At 38.6% G+C, this 17,923-nt stretch overlaps 1 protein-coding gene across 1 annotated transcript; it reads right to left on the bottom strand.

The window, feature by feature from the left end:
- Positions 1-985: 985 nt before the first annotated feature.
- Positions 986-12,490, bottom strand: BATF3 (basic leucine zipper ATF-like transcription factor 3). The gene is made up of 3 exons (XM_060692497.2): positions 12,103-12,490; positions 6,735-6,839; positions 986-2,070 (listed from the first exon to the last, which is right to left on the bottom strand). The coding sequence occupies exons 1-3, from the start codon at positions 12,169-12,171 to the stop codon at positions 1,885-1,887; spliced, it is 360 nt and encodes a 119-aa protein (XP_060548480.1). The 5' UTR covers positions 12,172-12,490; the 3' UTR covers positions 986-1,884.
- Positions 12,491-17,923: the final 5,433 nt, after the last annotated feature.

Here is a 17,923-nt window from a genome sequence, read left to right as displayed (position 1 = left end):
AAGGTGTGAAAATAAGAAGAATTTTCAGCTGCAATCTTATTTCCTAAAAAGCCTGTTTTATGTCTCTTGGAAATCCGGAAAGAAATTAGAATGTGGACTGTGGCTGTTAAATCAAGCACAGTTAGGTTTGGATAAGTGGGCGCTATACTTCCACCATACACCCAGAGAAGCCATGGGTATCCATGGGAGAAGCAGATAGGGAAAATAGAATTGAAATTCTCTCCTTGTCAGTTATTTTTGTATTTGGCTCTTTTCATTCATTCATTCATTCATTCATTTAATCAATCAATCAATCAATCAATCCAACTGATAATCTCACATTTGTGATTCTGAGTTGGTCCTAGGATTAAATTCAACCAAATAACACAACCAATAAATAAAATTTAAAAAAATCACTAAAAATACAATAGACCCCTTTGCTTCCCCACTAAACTCTTCAAACTACTTGGAAGGATGCGGGTTTGTGTATTCTTCAGGAAGTGTTACTTCAACTTAATAGCTGTGCTATTCTTTTCATGAACTTATTGTTCTTTCATATGTTCTGTGGCACATCTTGCATACTAGCTATTCCCTGACAATGGGATTGGGAGAAAATAAGGGGAAGGAGAGAGACCATTTCCTGTGGTCCAATGTGTTTAGATACCAGAGTTACGTAGAAAATATTAGAACATATAACAAGCAACCTTTTAACAGTGGAATAAACTGCCATGGAAAGTGACCAATTCTCCTTCATGAGGAGTTTTCAAAGCAAACTCAGGATGCTAAATTAAAACCTCCCGTGCCACATCATTTTCACTTCCCAATTGTCAGAAACAGTTTCAAACCAACTTGCAGTTGTTCTCACACTGCTGACCTTGAGAAGTCAGAAAATAGCAAAGATCACTCGTTCACAAGCTCTGCCCTCTGGTGCTGTGGGTCCTGCTGCTAAAAACAATCGGTCAATTCCACTCCACAGAAAAGAGAAATGAAAACAACTGCTAGTAACCACCATTCATGTCCTTACTTTATGTTGTGTACATTTGTTTGGTCATGTGTAAAGAATCTTGCCAGAACTGCTGCAAAATTGTCCAGTCACCATCAGAGAAGAAGACAAAGGAATGTGAGAAGGAGTTTCTTCCCAGAAGAAATGGGCTCCATGGGTTTCATAGGGTTACAGCATTTAAAAGGGTCTTCAAAGAAAATGCTAGCTTTGTTGCAATTTCAACTCCATTGTGGTGCAGCTGGAAATATATGTAAGTTGATAATCATTGCAGAGAATCATACATTGAAGCATGAAGATATGCTTTCCAACCCTCATATGCCGCACAATATGTTCCTAAAAACAATCCTAAAGCTATATCCAAAAATACGGTAATCAGGTTTTCACAAAACTTGAGGAGTTTGTCACCAGAGAAAATGGAAGAAAGAAAAACAGACAGGGAATCAGAGTGCTGGGAAGTAAAAGCAGTCCCTGTCTTTGATTACAGATTGTCATATCTATGATCCTTTTGGTTTCAAGCCGTCTTCCCCATTTCCTATGATGGCCACCAAATCCTCTATTACTATAAGGACCGTACATCATGGTTAGGCCTGAACTGAAGTTAAAATATTTCGTATTCTAGCAATTCCAGCACACAATATTTCCTATTCCATGGTGAGTATGGAATGCATAGTAGAAACACTCTGAAGATATCCTGCTTAGCTGAAAATGGCTCCCATAAGGCTACAGTTTGTGGTTTTTAAACATCAACATTGATTCTTGATGGTTGGAGGACTCCAGGTTAACACTAGATGTAGCATATGCTGCTCTAAGAATGTGTGTAGTCATGCAACATGATGGCCAAAATGACAATAGTGGATGGTCTTTAAATCTTCTCATTCTTTCAGGTTTCTCAGGAGGAAGCCTTATCTTGGCAAGGGACCAAGGAGGGCTTCATGTCTGGGAATCAACCCAAAGTTTAAAGCACAGTGTAACAAGGGACAGATTTTCTCATGGTTCCTCAACACTTCACTCAGATGTTTCACTTCATCTGTCAGCTTTCCAATCTCCCTTTTCAGAGAAGTATTCTCTTGTTCAAGGCATTCATATTCCTGAAATAATTGATAAAAATAAGCAGATCAAGCATGCAAGCAAGAATCCATGATTATTTATTGTTTTTGCTAAACTATTCTTCATGAAGTGCTTAAATTCTCAAAAGGAAGTTTAAAAATAATCAAAAAGACAATTAAAATGGTGGAATTATCTGAAAAATATATTTACTTTGAAAAGTACATAGCTCCTAACTTATTTTCTTCTCAACCTAATTTACATAAGACATTTTTTCCCAGCGGGAAATTAGTGTATCTTAATTTTACCTACCTAAGGTATAATTTATTTATATTGTGCTATTTAAAATATTTCTATAGGAAATTACCAAACTAATATCTAAGTAGCAGTATAGAGCAAAATCAAATAGAGTAAATCATACAGTGAATATTTTTTTCCAAGACTTTTAACATAATTTGTATCATAAATATTAATAAAATCAACAGAAGTCCTCTCAGAAGACCTCAGCAGAGACAAATGCTTTTATCTGTTCTCAGAAGTGGAACCATGTGGTTGGACAATCCAAAGAGGAGGAGCCTAGCTGGGAAAGTCCTTTATTGGTCAGTATCTAGAGAAGGAGCTCCCATAAAGGATATCTCCCTTCATTATCTTTAGCATCCAATAAAGGGAATAGCTTTGGCTGTTCTTTTCAACTGCACTTATAACTTATCATTTTATCAGTGTAAACAAGGGGTGTAAAATATGAGATTTCTGATTTCACATTCCTTGCTGTAAAAGTTGCCACTCAATTGTACATTTTAATTAAACAATGGTAGAAATCACAAAATATATGGAGAACAATTTTACAGATAATTAAACTAAATTGGTTTTACTTACACCTCAACATAAATTACAGTAAATCAGATCAAATTCTGCTTTTGTTTTGTTCTCTATATTTGGAGGGGGCACTTGGCCATTACCTGGATTTCCCTGGGTTTTGTGCTGTTCCATGAGCCTCATGTGAGTTGACTGAGCCAGGTCTTCAGACTCTTTGAAAGGCTAGGAGAGTGGGGATCCTCTTCCTGAACCCCACCAGTTGAAAATCTTTAACTGACAGGGTCCAGAACATGCCTTCCTTACCTGAGTGAGACAAACTGATGTGATGGGAATGAACAAGTTCCTCAGGTAATGTGGGCCCATGAAAGAATTGCTTGGGTCCTGATGTAAACCACCAAGGGCAATTTGTAGAATTGAAAACAGGCATTAAATATGATGATAAATAAAACCTCCATATTTAGAGGCATTATGTTGTAGCTTTAAATGTCAGGGCTGTGAGGCAAATTGGGAAGAAAAACTGGCTGTAGGTTTTAACTTGGAATGACCTAGCAGGCTTTTCTGATTTATTTCTGTGGGAATATAGCACTTGAATCAGCTCTCAGCAGCACACAAGTGGTTACAGCTCAAACTGCAAAACTCAGGGATGCAAATACTGAATAGTTATTTGACATTCTCAGTCCAAAACATTTGTGAATCCAATCATGATGAAGGCTCTAAGAAGGCCCTTAATACATCATTCCAAAAGAAATGCAAAACAGAAGAGGGACACAGATGTCTTTTTTCTTTTAAAAGAAAACATGCACTAATTTACATGTTGGGATATATAGTTAAAATGACAGTAATTTAAAGAGACAGGGGAAAGATTATGACCCATCAACCTCAGAGAAAGGACTATTTCTGTGAAAATCATCTCTTGGCCATCAAATGTGGGTTTACTTCAATACTTGGGTATAGACCAAAAAAGTAGAAGGTAAATCCACTGGTTGAACACTAAACACTGGAAGTTTTAGATAAGCAAGGATTCCTGATTCTCAGTTCTTTAAGAAAAGCAGAACTAAATGTATCTCTCATAAATTATTCTGATAGAATGAAACAAAGGTGAAGATGAAACAAACTCAGAATGGATATATATGTTTTCAAGATGACAGCTCTTAGTGCAGTCCAACATCTCTTGCTGTTATTCTACCTTGTCCAGCTTATTTTCCTGATAAGCAAAAAGACTGATGAACTGGAAGGAAAAGACAGAATTCCAAATCATAGATATGGATTCATGCACCTCGCTAAACCATTATATACTTAGGCAGGATTTATAGCAAGAAAGTGAAACTTGCCACGCTAAGGATATCTTTGAGAGACACTTGGGGGACTACCCTTCAGAGGTAGGTGCGGCTGGATTTAAAACATGGTCAGAGCTGAACTTTAAACATTCCAAACATGCACATGTGAACATGCACACACATATGCATATTCTTAGGGACCAGGGGTACTGGGGAAGTAGGACAGCAGAGCCAGAAAGTAAGGGGACAGAAATGTACCTTTGAGTTTTTGGAATGATGGCAGGGGTCTGTAAGAAAGCCAATGAGACATTATAGGCCATGCCTAGAAACCTGGTCATTCTGGTCTGCAGTTGTAAACATACAGTTTTCTGAGTAATCCATAGGTGGCTGAATTTGCTCAATCTTCTCATCCATAAAGAGTGGATTACAAATCACAATGAAAGGATCTGCATGCCAGGATAAACCAAAGCGACTCTCATTTGGAAACCCTAAAAAAGGACCAGATGATCCAATGACCAAAGCACGCTCAGAGCTCCTTCAATGAGCTCAATTCTCTTGCATGGGAAGGATGGGTCTTTGGCACCAGACTTCTAGCAAAAAGAGAAGTTACTTTTACAAGCAACCAATTTCCCCGTGCCTGTCTGATGTCAATTTCAATCAAAGCATGAATGAGAAGTCATCTTTTGAGTTTCAGTAAAAGAAGGGAAAGCAAGTGGGACTCAGAAAAGAATTGCTTTACAAGGCAAATGTACATCAAGTGGCTAGTTTCCCCCTTGATTTGAATGTGGCTGAAACAGAAATGCACCAATGTCCTTAACCAAAAAAAAAAAAAAAAAAATACAAAAAAAAAGCCATAGCTGCTCAGCCACCATGACCAATATATTCATTAACTGCCTTAACTTCACACATGAAGTCACAAGAATGGATGAATAATGTGCTTTCTTCCATAGAAAGGACATGTTGGACTCTGGTCCAGCACTTATTCATCATTTTACTCAGGTATATTCATAATTGCTCATATGAAAGCTTTGAAGCATTGATAACAATCTCAATCTTGGCAAACACCCTTGCTATTCTACACTTAAGCTCTATTCTTTGGAAGCCAACTTATAAGCATCAATTGTTCAATTGGAAAGGAGAACATGAAAAAATGTTGCAACGATTAAACATGCAAGAAAGTGGGGGGAAGACTTTTTTTTTAAAAAAAATCATAATAATATTACAAATTGCTTCCTCTGCCCAGTTGTCTGATGATCAGTTAGAACAAGACTGTTTGGAAGAAGTTTCTGGGCATAATAAGATATTAGAATAAGATTCCAATATCCTGATTCTGTTTGCATTGTTTAGGCTGCTATCCTAAAAATGGTCTGGACCATAACACTAAACTGTATGAAGAAGAGGATAAAAAGGCACCCACACATGGGATATTCCATATTCATAAGCTCTGACAACTGACTTCAACACGCTGATGGCAAGATAGGGGCTCATCAACACAACCTCCTTGCCCTGAGTGCCAAAATGGTGTGCTAACTGTTTGCTGAGGAAAGTGTGTATTAGATCACATAGTTTTGAAGAAAAAGATGAGCAACAGGAGACACGGTAGGAGTTTATAAAACCGTAAACCAGGGAGAGTTAAAAAAAAAGAAGGTAAATGCTTCCTTTGTTCAATCATGTCTGACTCTATTGGGTAGTGATCATCTCCATTTCTTAGTCGAGAAAGAGGGAAAGTTAAGAGAGAAAATAATTTGATCCTGATTCAGAGCACCATAAAACTCCACTTCCTCAAATTTACAGTGTGGGTAAATCCAGACAAAGCTGTACTTTTTCATGAGCTATATCCTGTGCCTCAGGTGTTTGTGACAATCAATAGCTTAAGCATCATCAAAAAAGTATTAATGGACAAACAGCATCTAAGTATGGATGCTCTGTGATTAGAAGCAGCGTACTGCCAATCACAGCATGTTATATGCAACCTGCAGGAGATGGTGACTTCCTTTGTGATCTTTACCTAAGCATCTGTCTAGCTCAACCTTTCCCAGACTTGGGTAACCAGATGTTGGTGTTGGCCATGAGACTCGATCCATCTAGAGCAAGGGTGTCAAACTGGTGGCCCATGGGCCAGATGTGTCATGCTCAGGCCATGTCCACTTCAACTCACCGAAGGGGGAAAAACATTGTGAAACGTCATGTGACAGCAATGTGACGTGGCGAGTTTGACACTCCGATCTAGAGAATGCTCACTTGGAAAGGCTGCCTTTAAAGCTAAAACGTCATCACACAAACTTAAATCACTGCTCTGTTTTTAACTGAGGATGGCATTCCCTGCATCTGACAAAATGGGATTTGGTCCATAAAAGCTTATTAAACCAAGAGGATCTGCATGAAGGTTAAAAAAAGAATCTAGATGCCAAATAAAGTCCCATCATTTTTATGTTTGTTGCATATATGACACACATAAAAGAGGTGGATCTTTGAAACACACATACTCCTCCCACTGTGGATGCCTTTAATTAAGGAACTAACACTCTGTTAATTCTTAAGGTGACCTAGGACTTGTTTTGCATTTGATAATTATACCAATTGTTGATCCTAAAGAAGGCCAGTGCATCAGTCACCTCATGGAGTTTATCTGCTTTCTGAGTTTGTTTCTTTCTGCTTCTCTGAGCAGCGACTCTGTTCTTCTCTCTCCGTCTTACTCGTCTTTCATCATCATCATGGCTCTGGTCAATAAAATCAGAATATACTTGTTTAGTTAATGACTTCCCTTCCCCCCCCACAAAAAACACTCAGCATCCAGAAAAGTCAAAGAAGCTATATTTTGACAAACACACCACTGGCAATCTTGTGAGCCCTGATGACATATTCCAAGAGTGATTGATATTGATATTTCCTTTATATTGAGTGGAAAAGTAATTTACAGATAGTTTGTTGGTATATTGATGTAAAGATTGGTTACAAGAACTCTTGTGGCTGTATCGGGTTCAGATAGTATTTTGGGGGAAAGGTAGCTAACTCTCTTCTGCCACACAATAAGTTTGCAAGAGTTCCCATAGAGGATGTGAGTGAGCCAGAATTTGCTTTCTTTTTCCTGGGAAATTTGAACTGTTGTTTTAAAAAATAAAACAGAGGGAAGGAAACCAGATCATCAAGGTTTTGGAATGTGTTAATCAGACCTGGATCCTATCTTTCCTCCAAGAAAGATAGAAAATATGCACAAAGTCTTTTATTGTATCCTCTTGTGAGGTCAGGTAAGGCTGAGTTGAGTTAGTAGTGCTGCAATAACATAGCAGGCATAATTAACTCAGTTAAAGATGCAATGGCTTGCATTTGCACAGTGTTACATTTATGAATGTTATGCAGCTTAAATGCTGTGTGAAGTGAATCTTTTTGTTTACAAACAGGCTAGTTCAATTCAAATTAAGAGTGTTGTGTGAATGAAGCCAATGCCAGTCTAATCTGTCATTACAAATAGTCAATGAAGTAAATTAAGTAATTGTTAAAAAAGAACTACCTATAACAAAATAGTCCCATTATGCTTTTTTGATCATTCTAGGAGTCCCTATGTAGAAGCACTTGAAAGTTGAGTCTAGTACAACTAGAAAATATAAAATTACTTTTGAGTAAAAAGACACTGTCTACAAACATAGCTGTTCAGCTCACTTGTTAATTAATTGGATTTACTTGCAGAAGAAGTGCATGTCCTAGCACTGTGCAATACCCTTTGCTGATCAAAGTTAATTTCATTAGAAGTAGTCATTGATACAACATTTAGGCACAAGTTCCATGTGTGCAGTCCTTGTAGACATATCTTGAGAGGTCTCTCTCTCTCTCCCTCCCTCCCTCCCTCCCCCCTCTCTCTCACATACACACACACAATTTTGAATCACAGGAAATCATGTTCAGCAGCTTTGTTGTATGGTTAGAACACATCAGGATCAAGTTTGAGTTAGTGCTGTGAAAATCATTTGGTGCATGAAAGAGCCAGGTTTGAGTGGAGCATGCCTAGATGAAACATATGAATTTGGTCCTAATGTAGGACTGAAATATGCAAGTGCAACAGAGAAGCATTCGGAAAGAGAACAGGAAAAAGAAATCAAGGACATATCCCTGCTCTTCCCAATTTCTTCTTTGCCTACCTCCTTAGCTTCCACTGTTGATAGGCTTCAGGCAAAGCAGATCCAATTGCCTGCCTGCCCCATTTCTCTTAAATAATGGTAGAGAAAGAAAAGTAAAGGGGAGATCAGTAGGCAGAGTAGTGATGCCAAAAGTGGTAGAATTGAAACCTTCAGGCCTTTTAAATGGGAGAGATAGAAGTACGCTGGTTAGGAAGGAGGGAAAGGCATTTTGCTATCCAGTTTCTAACGCGTGATCCCAGGAGCTTTTGGGGCAACAAATATTAGGGGAAACTGGGCTCAGAGTTTGGCATAATTAAATTTAAAGTCATGAATCAAACACAAAATGTCTAGATCATATTTGGGGTAGCAGATCAGACAAACTGCCATATGTACCGTAATGGTGTTTCTGCTCTACTAAGATGGTAAATGTTTTGCATATCCAAAGGGAAATCCCCATATGTTGAACATTCCCAATTTAACTCATGATTTTGTCCCTGTTTTATCTTTTATCTTTTATTCTTTTATCTCTCCTTGTTTCTCTGCTTCTTTTAAAAAGTTTTTTTTTAGTATGAAAAAGAGTAGAGCTATAAAGTGATGCCTAGGACATTTCAGTAACACAAGATCCATTCAAGAGACCACAACCCCAGTTAGGAGAATCATTTTAATTTACCCTTGATGGTAATAAAAGTTTTATATTTGTGAGATGGATGGATGGAAAGATAAGCAAATTCTGTATGATATAGTGGTATTTAAATTATAGTGAACAACATGCAATTCTGGTTTCAGAAGCAGGGATGTGTGTTTACAGTGTAGTTTGATAAAACTGAAGTTTGAATTAACTACATCCGATACACCAATATTCTTGTTTTATTTTATACTTTTGTTTTGAAGTCTGGGAAATTCTCATAATTCACGTGTTGCCAGTTTACAGTCTGATTTTAGTCCAACAAAATATCATCTTGTCTACATCATATCTGTGTCCTGTAAGAGCAATGCCACCATTTTTATCTATATTTAAACTGCTTGTGGAATCCAATTCAAAATATCTTGGATTTGAGGAACTGACTTGACAAGCATAGGCAGATACATTTTGATTTAAATCTAGAAGAAGTGTATGAGATAATATCCGCCTCAAGTGCACTAAGACATCTCAAGTACCAACAAACCTCCTTGTTTTACATTTAGGCAGGAAAAATCAAAGGTATAAGTACAGATTAGGTGAAACCTGGCTCAAAAACAGTAACTGTGAGAGGGACCTTGGCATCCTAATGGATGATCACTTGAATTTGAGCCAGCAGTGTGCAGCAGCAGCAGCCAAAAAAGCTAATACAATCCTGGGCTGTATAAACAGAGGCATAGAATCAAGATCACGTGAAGTATTAGTACCAGTTTTCAAATGTTCCAAGAGAGCAATGGTTGAGGTAGGGGGAAATAAAATTCTTCTATGTAAGTTGGAGTTCTTACTCTTATCTTAAGTATCTTAAATGACCTAACTCATCTTATACTCTGCAATGCTGTGCAGTCTCCCTGTCTCCTGATCTTTAGTATTGGTGGGGAGGCCTTCACCAATATCCTCCTTTTTTATATCAAACAAGTGCAAGAGAGACAGAGAGTTTGGCTGGAAGTGGGAGACCATGAGTTCTAATCCTGGCTAAGTACATAAGGCACACAAATCAACAGTGACTTTGGGCCACTCCCTGTTCTTCTTTTTAAGAAGGAGGCAATGGCAAACCACTTCCAATTTTTTTTTATTTGCCAAGGAAACTGTTGACTGAAAAGCACACACAAAAGTTCAAAAATAACAAAATGCATTTAAAGAATATTTGCAGCACCATAAAGAATGAGAAAAAAAAAATGAGAAATTCCTTTTGCATAAGAAAACTCTTGAGAAATTGAATATCTGTCTAGATTCAGCTACATGTTACGCTCAGTTGAATTTCCACGTCCCCCTGCAGGCACTTCCCAAATCATGAAGATTAATAGTGAACCTAGCAATGTTACACCCTGTATTATCCTGACCCAATTCAGAGTGGACTGTGGCAATCAGGGTGGATAAAAATCAATGATTTTTTTTAAAAAATCAAAAAAATTCAGATTTTTTTGATTTAAATCAGATTTTTTTGATTTTTATCGAATTTATTTTAATAAAAAACTTTCGTAAGATAGTTTTCTATTTAAGATACATAAATAATTTAGTTTATTCAGCATGAAATGGAGCTTAGTTATGTAGCATGAGGCTGTATATTCTGCAACACTGGGACTATCGGTGAGTCAACAGTGGGTCAAAGGAGTAGCAGAGTTGACAGTTGCTCTTTAAAAATTATGATTTAAATCGAGTTGATTTAAATCAAGCCTTTTTACTAGTGATTTAAATCATGATTTAAATTGTGATTTAAATCAACTCAATTTAAATCAAATCCACCCTGGTGGCAATATAGAGAGTAAATAAATAATTAAACAAATCTTTAGCGTACTGCCCAAATGGGGATGATGTATCCTGGAAAGTCTTTCTGTGATAACATCATCCTGCAGGAAGCGTGTGAGAATGGCAAAAGTGCAAAGCCACTATTTGACTTCATAGACAAATTGCTATGGGACAACACACAACTGCTGTACACAGCTCTGCAGCGGTAATTTTAATCAGTTATGCTTACATCTAACACTTCAATCTGTGTACTGTACATCTTATCTTTCATGAGTTGAAATGCCACTTTTGGCTTTTTGTTAGAGTAGGTAGCCTTAAAATCGATTAAGTACATAAGCAATCAAAAGATCTCATAAAGATTATGATCATTTAAACATATGGAAGAGTAGGAGCCTCATGAAGGAAAAGGAAGATGGATCTCTGGTCCTGCTAGATCACTTTATTTCATCTTTGACTTCTTTCTACTAATCTCTCCCACTTCAACTTGTTCACTACATGCAAGAACAAAGAACACCCATTTGTTATTGACACTGTAGTAAGTGTTATAATTTTTCTGGCTCAGGGGACACCCTCCCACCCTATTTTTTTCTTCAGTATAAACATTTAGTCTTGCAGTTTCAGTATATTCAATATAGTTAATAACCTTGTTAGCAACTTAGTATATGTGCTTGGTTCCACCACTCCCTTCTTCCAACTGGCCTCGGATAGACATCCCTGCTGGTTAGTGGAATCCATTTTTTCTCAACTTTCAATTGGGAATGATGGGAACTGGAATCCAACACATGTGTTGGATCAACAAGAGTGTTGGATCAACAAGATCAGTAGCTGCTGCTGCTGAAATATTAACTGTTCAAAAACACCTTCCCCCCCAACTGCAGCATTTTAAAGTCATTTCAAGCAGTGGGAAGTTCCATCCTTTTCTCCCTTCTTCTGACTAGAAGTTCCTACCTCCTCCGTTTCTCGAATCAAAGACAAATTCTGGTAATAAGGAAGGGAAGGGAAGAGGAAATGTGGGGCATGCGGCGCGATCCATAATTTTACGCACCACTTTTCTCTCCTTCTGTGGTTTTGGTCTCTTCTGCTACCCGAAACTTGCTTGAAAAAGCGCCTTTTCCTCCGAAGAAATAAGGCACCCGCAGCCCTTTCGAGGTGCCACCGCTCCAACTTCGATCCCCGCCGCTGCCCGCGTGTGACCGTGAGAGCGAGCGCGTTCAAACGGCAGCGACGAAAGAATTCCTGCCCCGCCAACGCCGAAAGAAAGCCGGCTGGGAGTCGTGATTTGAAGAGCGCGATCCCAGGCGATCCTCTGAATGGCGGAGGAAAGTTTCTTGGAGGCGCGTCTGTCTGTCCAACTTTTCTATTCTTCCTCCCCCCCCCCGACACACACACACACACACACACACACAGTCGCCCCCTCCCCCTCCCCCCCGGGTTTCGGTTTACCTGCAGGGTCCCCTCGGACGAGGAACTCCGTTCCAAAATGCTTCCCGCGGCGGGGATCCCCTGAGACATCCTGGCCGAAGAGAAAGAGGAGCTGGGACGGGCCGGTCAGGAGGCCAAAGGGCGCCTAAGGTCCCGGAGGAAACAGCGTAGCCACAGCAAGCGCCGGGGACGCGCGTGGGGACGGGACTGGCTGCGCCCGCCGCCGCCTAAGCGGAAAGCCCAAAGAGGGGCATCCCGGACGCGCGTGCTGCCCTCGGCGCTTCCCCGACACCTGCCTGCCGCCGCAGCGCCTCGCTTGCTTCCTCAGCTGCTCTTCTCTCTGAGCCGGCGCTGGGCGGCCGGGAAAACCAGGAGCCGCCGCTCTCGCCCTGCCCGGCGCCGCAGATCTGCTCAGCCTCAAGTTCATGGAAATCACGTGGCGGCCTTTGAAACTTCAGGAGGGAACTGGCTGCGAGACCGGGAGGCGGCCTTTTGGCGGAGCCAGCCCGATGGGGAACTGAAAAGAGAGGGGCTTTTCCCTTCCTCCGCCCCGCTCGCTCGTGGGCTGTGGGCTTTTGCGGGGGCTCCAGAGCCGGAATCCGCTCGGCTGATGATCGGGGCAAGTCCAAAGCTTCCTGCTGAAAGTGGCAGCTCTTCGTTCACTCGCCCGTCTTCTTTCCCCCGTTTGAAAGGGCCGCGCTTGTAGAGGTGGGGGTGGGGGGGTGAGAGAGCTGAGGAAAGAGCTGTGCTTGCGGAGAACGGGAGGCGGAAACCGGGAACAAATCCTGAAATATTATATATAATAACTATTTCGATATTTATATATAGTTATTCATAGATATTTATATATATTTATTATAAATAATAAATATAACATTTATATATAATTATTATATAGTTATATATATATATGTATATGTATATGTGTATATATATATATATATATATATATATATATATATATATATATATATATATATATATTTTCTCAGGTTTTCGCGGGTGTTTGTATGTAGGTCTTTGGTTATTCGGGTCTTCTCCCACGTAAAATTGGAAGTGTCTTGGCGACGTTTCGACGAAGTCTCATTCGTCATCTTCAGGCTGGTGTTCTCGGCTTCGTGCTTCCATTGCTCCTGGAAGCACGAAGCCGAGAACACCAGCCTGAAGATGACGAATGAGACTTCGTCGAAACGTCGCCAAGACACTTCCAATTTTACGTGGGAGAAGACCCGAATAACCAAAGACCTACATATATATATATATATATATATATATATATATATATATATATATATATAAAACTATATATAAATATTGTTATATTATATAACGATATAGGAAATCGCCTCTAGCGTTTCCACTGTCAATTAAAGGGGGAGGGAACCGTTGTTATACTTGAGCTTGGAAGAGGCAGGATGGCTGTGCCCTGCCTGTCTGAATCTCACCTTTTCGCGAAAAGTACCACTCAAGGCAGCCTAGCCTGCATTTAAAAGAATGACCCGCACAAAATAAACGGCATTAGCTGTATTATTAGCTGTGTGTCTGTATAGCTTAAAACCCTAAAAATTTTGCTTACAATTGATCCAAACATTTTATTGTGACCTATCTTTACTTCTGTAGAAAATTAAACTGTAAATTAATCTTCTAAAATATCAAATGGATGGGGAAGGGGATAGTTTTGATTATTGCTTACCTAATTAGACCAGTCTACGCGTCTACGCATCTTCAAGCTACCAAGGTTGAGAAACACTGAATTAGACTATCTCCTTTCCTTCAGAAGCTCAAGATGAAGTCCCTATCACTCTCTTGCCTTTTCCTCTCACTCCTCTCTACAGGATAAAGTTGAGTTGAGAGAGGGTGACTATTCAGTTGTGGAAACTTCGAGCTTTGATCTCTGTAATTTAGTCCATCATTAACCAATACACTGATTTGCATTTTATTAGATGCACAGGCTTGCAGGTGAAATGTCTGATGGACAAAACATGCTTTGAAAGGCATGAAATTTGAAAAGGTGTCATAAAAGGGGAAAAAAACAAATAGAAAAAACCCACACATCTTTGACTTGCTCAACTACCCCTGGAACCTTCAAAGGTTGCAGAGTTCTTAAGTTGCTTCTGAACCAATCTTAAGAGTTGTTGGATAGCCTAGAAGTACATTCAAATTCTACATAGAAAATTGCCTTGTACAGTAAGGTTATTAGACATTTACTTCTGTAATTTATATTAGCATGCAACAACACTGCTGAATTTCAAATGGGTTTCTCACAACCCTACTTTAAAGATGTCAGAGACTGAACTGAGCAGCTTTTGCATGCCATGTGGATATGCTGTGAAAAATGCAGTTCACGTTGAGCTCAATTCCTGATTTCATGGGCCATGTAGTTTTCTTGGCAGAAATATGGAAGTGGTTTGTCACTGCCTCCTTCAAAAAAGTTTTGAGTTTCTAATCCCACCCTACCAATTCGACTCATATGCCTGATTCTATCTAGGCTATGTTCTTCCCAGACCGAGAAAAAAGGACCACTTCCACATTTAGTTAGAATAACTGAATTTTAAAATGTCACAACCGTGTTTTGTAAAACACAACCGTGTTTTGCACTTAATCTATAACCTTAAACTAAAAAAGCATGAATATAAAAGACAACTGTTTTTTTTAAAAACTAAGCTGCAATAGATTTTGAGAGCAAAATCCTTTGTTTTTTACATAATAGAGATCTAGGTTCTATTTATCATAGACTAGCACTGAGACAGACTTTTATGGGACACTTGATAATTATCACTCCATGTTCTTAGTATCAAGTACCTTGGAGAGAACCTGCATGTCTCAAGGTTCAACATCATGGACAAATAAAATTTTACTCGTGAATATTGTCAAGAAGCCATTAAAAACTAAATTCAGTTAATAGGATACTGAAGTTTAGTTAGTAATGGAAACCAAATTCTATACTCTGTTCTATTCACCATTAAATTTCAGTATTTTTGTTGTTGACGCTCCGTGTACCATAACAATGAAGACTTCATGCATATAGGGATTAAGCAACCAGTTTTATTATGTATCCATCTGAAAACCTGAGCTATATTAAGAAAACAACCAGACGCCTTCTGATGCAATGCCAGTTTACAGTCAAGTTAAAAATATAAAGTTGAATGTTGTGACATTTCAAGTGAAGAGATATTTTTAAGCCTTAAAAAAAGGACTGACTTCTTCTAAGTCAGCCAAATAGTGAAACAGAATTTTCTTCTATAAGACATTTAAAACTGTACTGATTTATCTTTCCTGAGTTTCCAAGATCATTACCTATCTGCAGTTGGAATTTATAGTGCTCTCCCAACCACAGGCAACATTACTCATCTCAAAATGATAGATACACACACACATACACACACACTTCCTTGTTCAAATAGCACTGCCTTGCTTCCTCTTACTTTCTTTTCCCAGTTTTGAAATTCCTCGTTATACTCTACAAAACTTAATATATGCTCCCATACTCCTGCTGTTACAAAAACTAAAACAGAAAGTCATCCATCGAGGTACAATTACTCTTTTACATTCTTCTGAATTTTACAGTCAAACTGCAATGCTTCAGAGTTCAGTCATCTGAAAGGATTTACATTAAAAAAAATTCAACAACATGTATGACTGTACTGAAATACAATACAGTATGTAACCTCATTCTTAGATAATTCAGTGACAATTACTTGCAAGTATGTTTAGGACAGCAGAATGATTGATACAAAGAGAACTTGATTTTAGAACTCAAAACTTTTACTTTTAAGGTAGGCTAACTATTGTAACACTTAAGTCATAAAAGATCATTTAGCTGTTTAGATTTAGACAGCTAAGTTTATTTTTTATTTAAAGGAAACAGCATGTTTACTGCTTTACAAATAGAAAAATGCATTTCACAGTTGTAAGCTAATAGAAGATTCAGATTTTAACATTAAATTTAATAGTGGGGAAGTCCATCAGTTAAGAAATAATAATTAGTCAGTTTCATTTTCAAATAATCTGAATATTTTGGAGAATTAACTAATTCTGTTAATGGTAGTTTTATTATTGTCTCCTAATTTCAGGAAAATTAGCAAAATTGAACAGCATTTAAAGCAGCAAGAAGTTCTGAATGATACAGTCACAAAATACTAAAATCATCTTCATTTTTGTGCACGTAGTAACAGAACTAAACCAATTTAGAAATAGAGATGGGAGGCCCAGAGGAATGGAGATGGAGATGGATCCCTCTGTTAAAGTACAGAAGTTTGCTGATGATACAACAGTCATTGGTCTCAGCCAGAACAATCTGGAGCTGAACATGCTTAAAACTGTAGAGATGAGAGTGGATTTTAGCAGGAGCCCTCCTATTCTACCACCTCTTTCTATATTAGACAATATAGTATCAACAGTAGAGTCCTTCAAATTTCTGGGTTCTATAATCTCATAAGATTTGAAATGGACACCTAATATTAGAACCATCATTAACAAGACAGGACAAAGAATGTTCTTGTTGTGTCAACACAGAAACTTCAGACTGCCCAAAGAGCTGCTGATACAGTTCTGCAGAGGAATTATTAAGTCTGTCGTTATTAAGTTTTATAACTGTCTGCTTTTGGTACAGCAACCAAGCAGGACTGCATAGTTAGGACTCCACACCCAAAGGTGCTTTTTTCAAGAGGCAACTGGACTTTCTGTTTTTTCTTTGAAGACGTTTCACTTCTCATCTAAGAAGCCTCTTCAGTTCTGACTGGATGGTGGGGAATGGAAGGATTTATACTCCTTGCAAACAGCTGGTCATTTGCATTGTTTTAGTAAATCGTTAAGGCCACCTGGAGGTTTATCTGTGTCATCAGGGTCACCTGAGTAGTGCAAATGAGTGTGGAGCTTTCCTGGAACTGTTGAAAGGACTGTATTGTAGACTGGGGATAGATGATGTCGTATCCCTCCCCCTCTGTTGAGAGAGGGCTGTTCAATTTTGACATAGATGGCTTCTTTGGCCCCTTTCAAACCAGCTGTCTTCTCTGTCCAAAATGTGGAGTTTGCTGTCTTCAAAAGAGTGGCTTTTTTCTGTTAAATGCAGATGGACTGCTGAATCTAGTCCCGATGGGTTTGTTCTCCTATGTTGTGCCATGAGTTTATGAAATGATTCTAAACAATGAAGCGAAACGTCTTCGAAGAAAAACCAGAAAGTCCAGTTGCTTCTTGAAAAAAGCACCTTTGGGGCAACCATGAGCTGGATGACTGAGAATCTCCATAGATATTTAAGATTGCAAAAAAAAACTATTACAACCAGCCTGCCTTCCTATACTGCACAGGCCAGAAAGAGGGCTGAGAAAATATCTACAGACCCCTCACATGCTTCCATTAGGATGCTGCTATAAAGCACTGAATGCCAAAACAACTAGTTTTTTTTCTTTGTGCTACCACTCTACTGAACACTTAATTCCCACAGTGCTGCGTTATGTCTATTTAATTTGGCTGTATTACTTTTATCCTTTTCAACTGTTCCATTACCTTATTGGTATCATAATTATGATTATTACTTTGTTGTTTTGCATGTACACTGAGAGCTTAAGCACTGGAGACACGATTCTGTGTGTCTATCACATTCGGCCAATAAAGCCTATTCTATTCTATTCTATTCTATTCTATTCTATTCTATTCTATTCTATTCTATTCTATTCTATTCTATTCTATTCTATTCCATTCCATTCCATTCCATTCCATTCCATTGATGTTTTAATGGTTGAAATATTTTTCAGTTCATTTTGCAGTTATGAAAGAACTAGTTTGGTATAGATTTCCCTTCTTTCATCCTTTGATCAGTAGACCATTGTAACTAATCGGTAAG

The sequence above is a fragment of the Pantherophis guttatus genome, chromosome 1, assembly GCF_059756535.1.
Source record: "Pantherophis guttatus breed Tessera chromosome 1, ASM5975653v1, whole genome shotgun sequence".
Taxonomy (NCBI): Eukaryota; Metazoa; Chordata; class Lepidosauria; order Squamata; family Colubridae; genus Pantherophis; species Pantherophis guttatus.
The sequence above is the reverse complement of the archived record's forward strand: the minus strand, read 5'-3'. Positions and strand labels throughout refer to the sequence as shown.

What these genes read in the sequence shown, in the direction of transcription:
- BATF3 (XM_060692497.2), bottom strand. Translation starts at nt 12,171, where the DNA reads ATGTCTCAGGGGATCCCCGCCGCGGGAAGCATTTTGGAACGGAGTTCC. An exon ending in CGTCCGAGGGGACCCTGCAG is followed by an intron (nt 6,840 to 12,102) that starts GTAAACCGAAAC and finishes TTTATTGACCAG; the next exon opens with AGCCATGATGATGATGAAAG. An exon ending in AAGCAGATAAACTCCATGAG is followed by an intron (nt 2,071 to 6,734) that starts GTGACTGATGCA and finishes CAATTATTTCAG; the next exon opens with GAATATGAATGCCTTGAACA.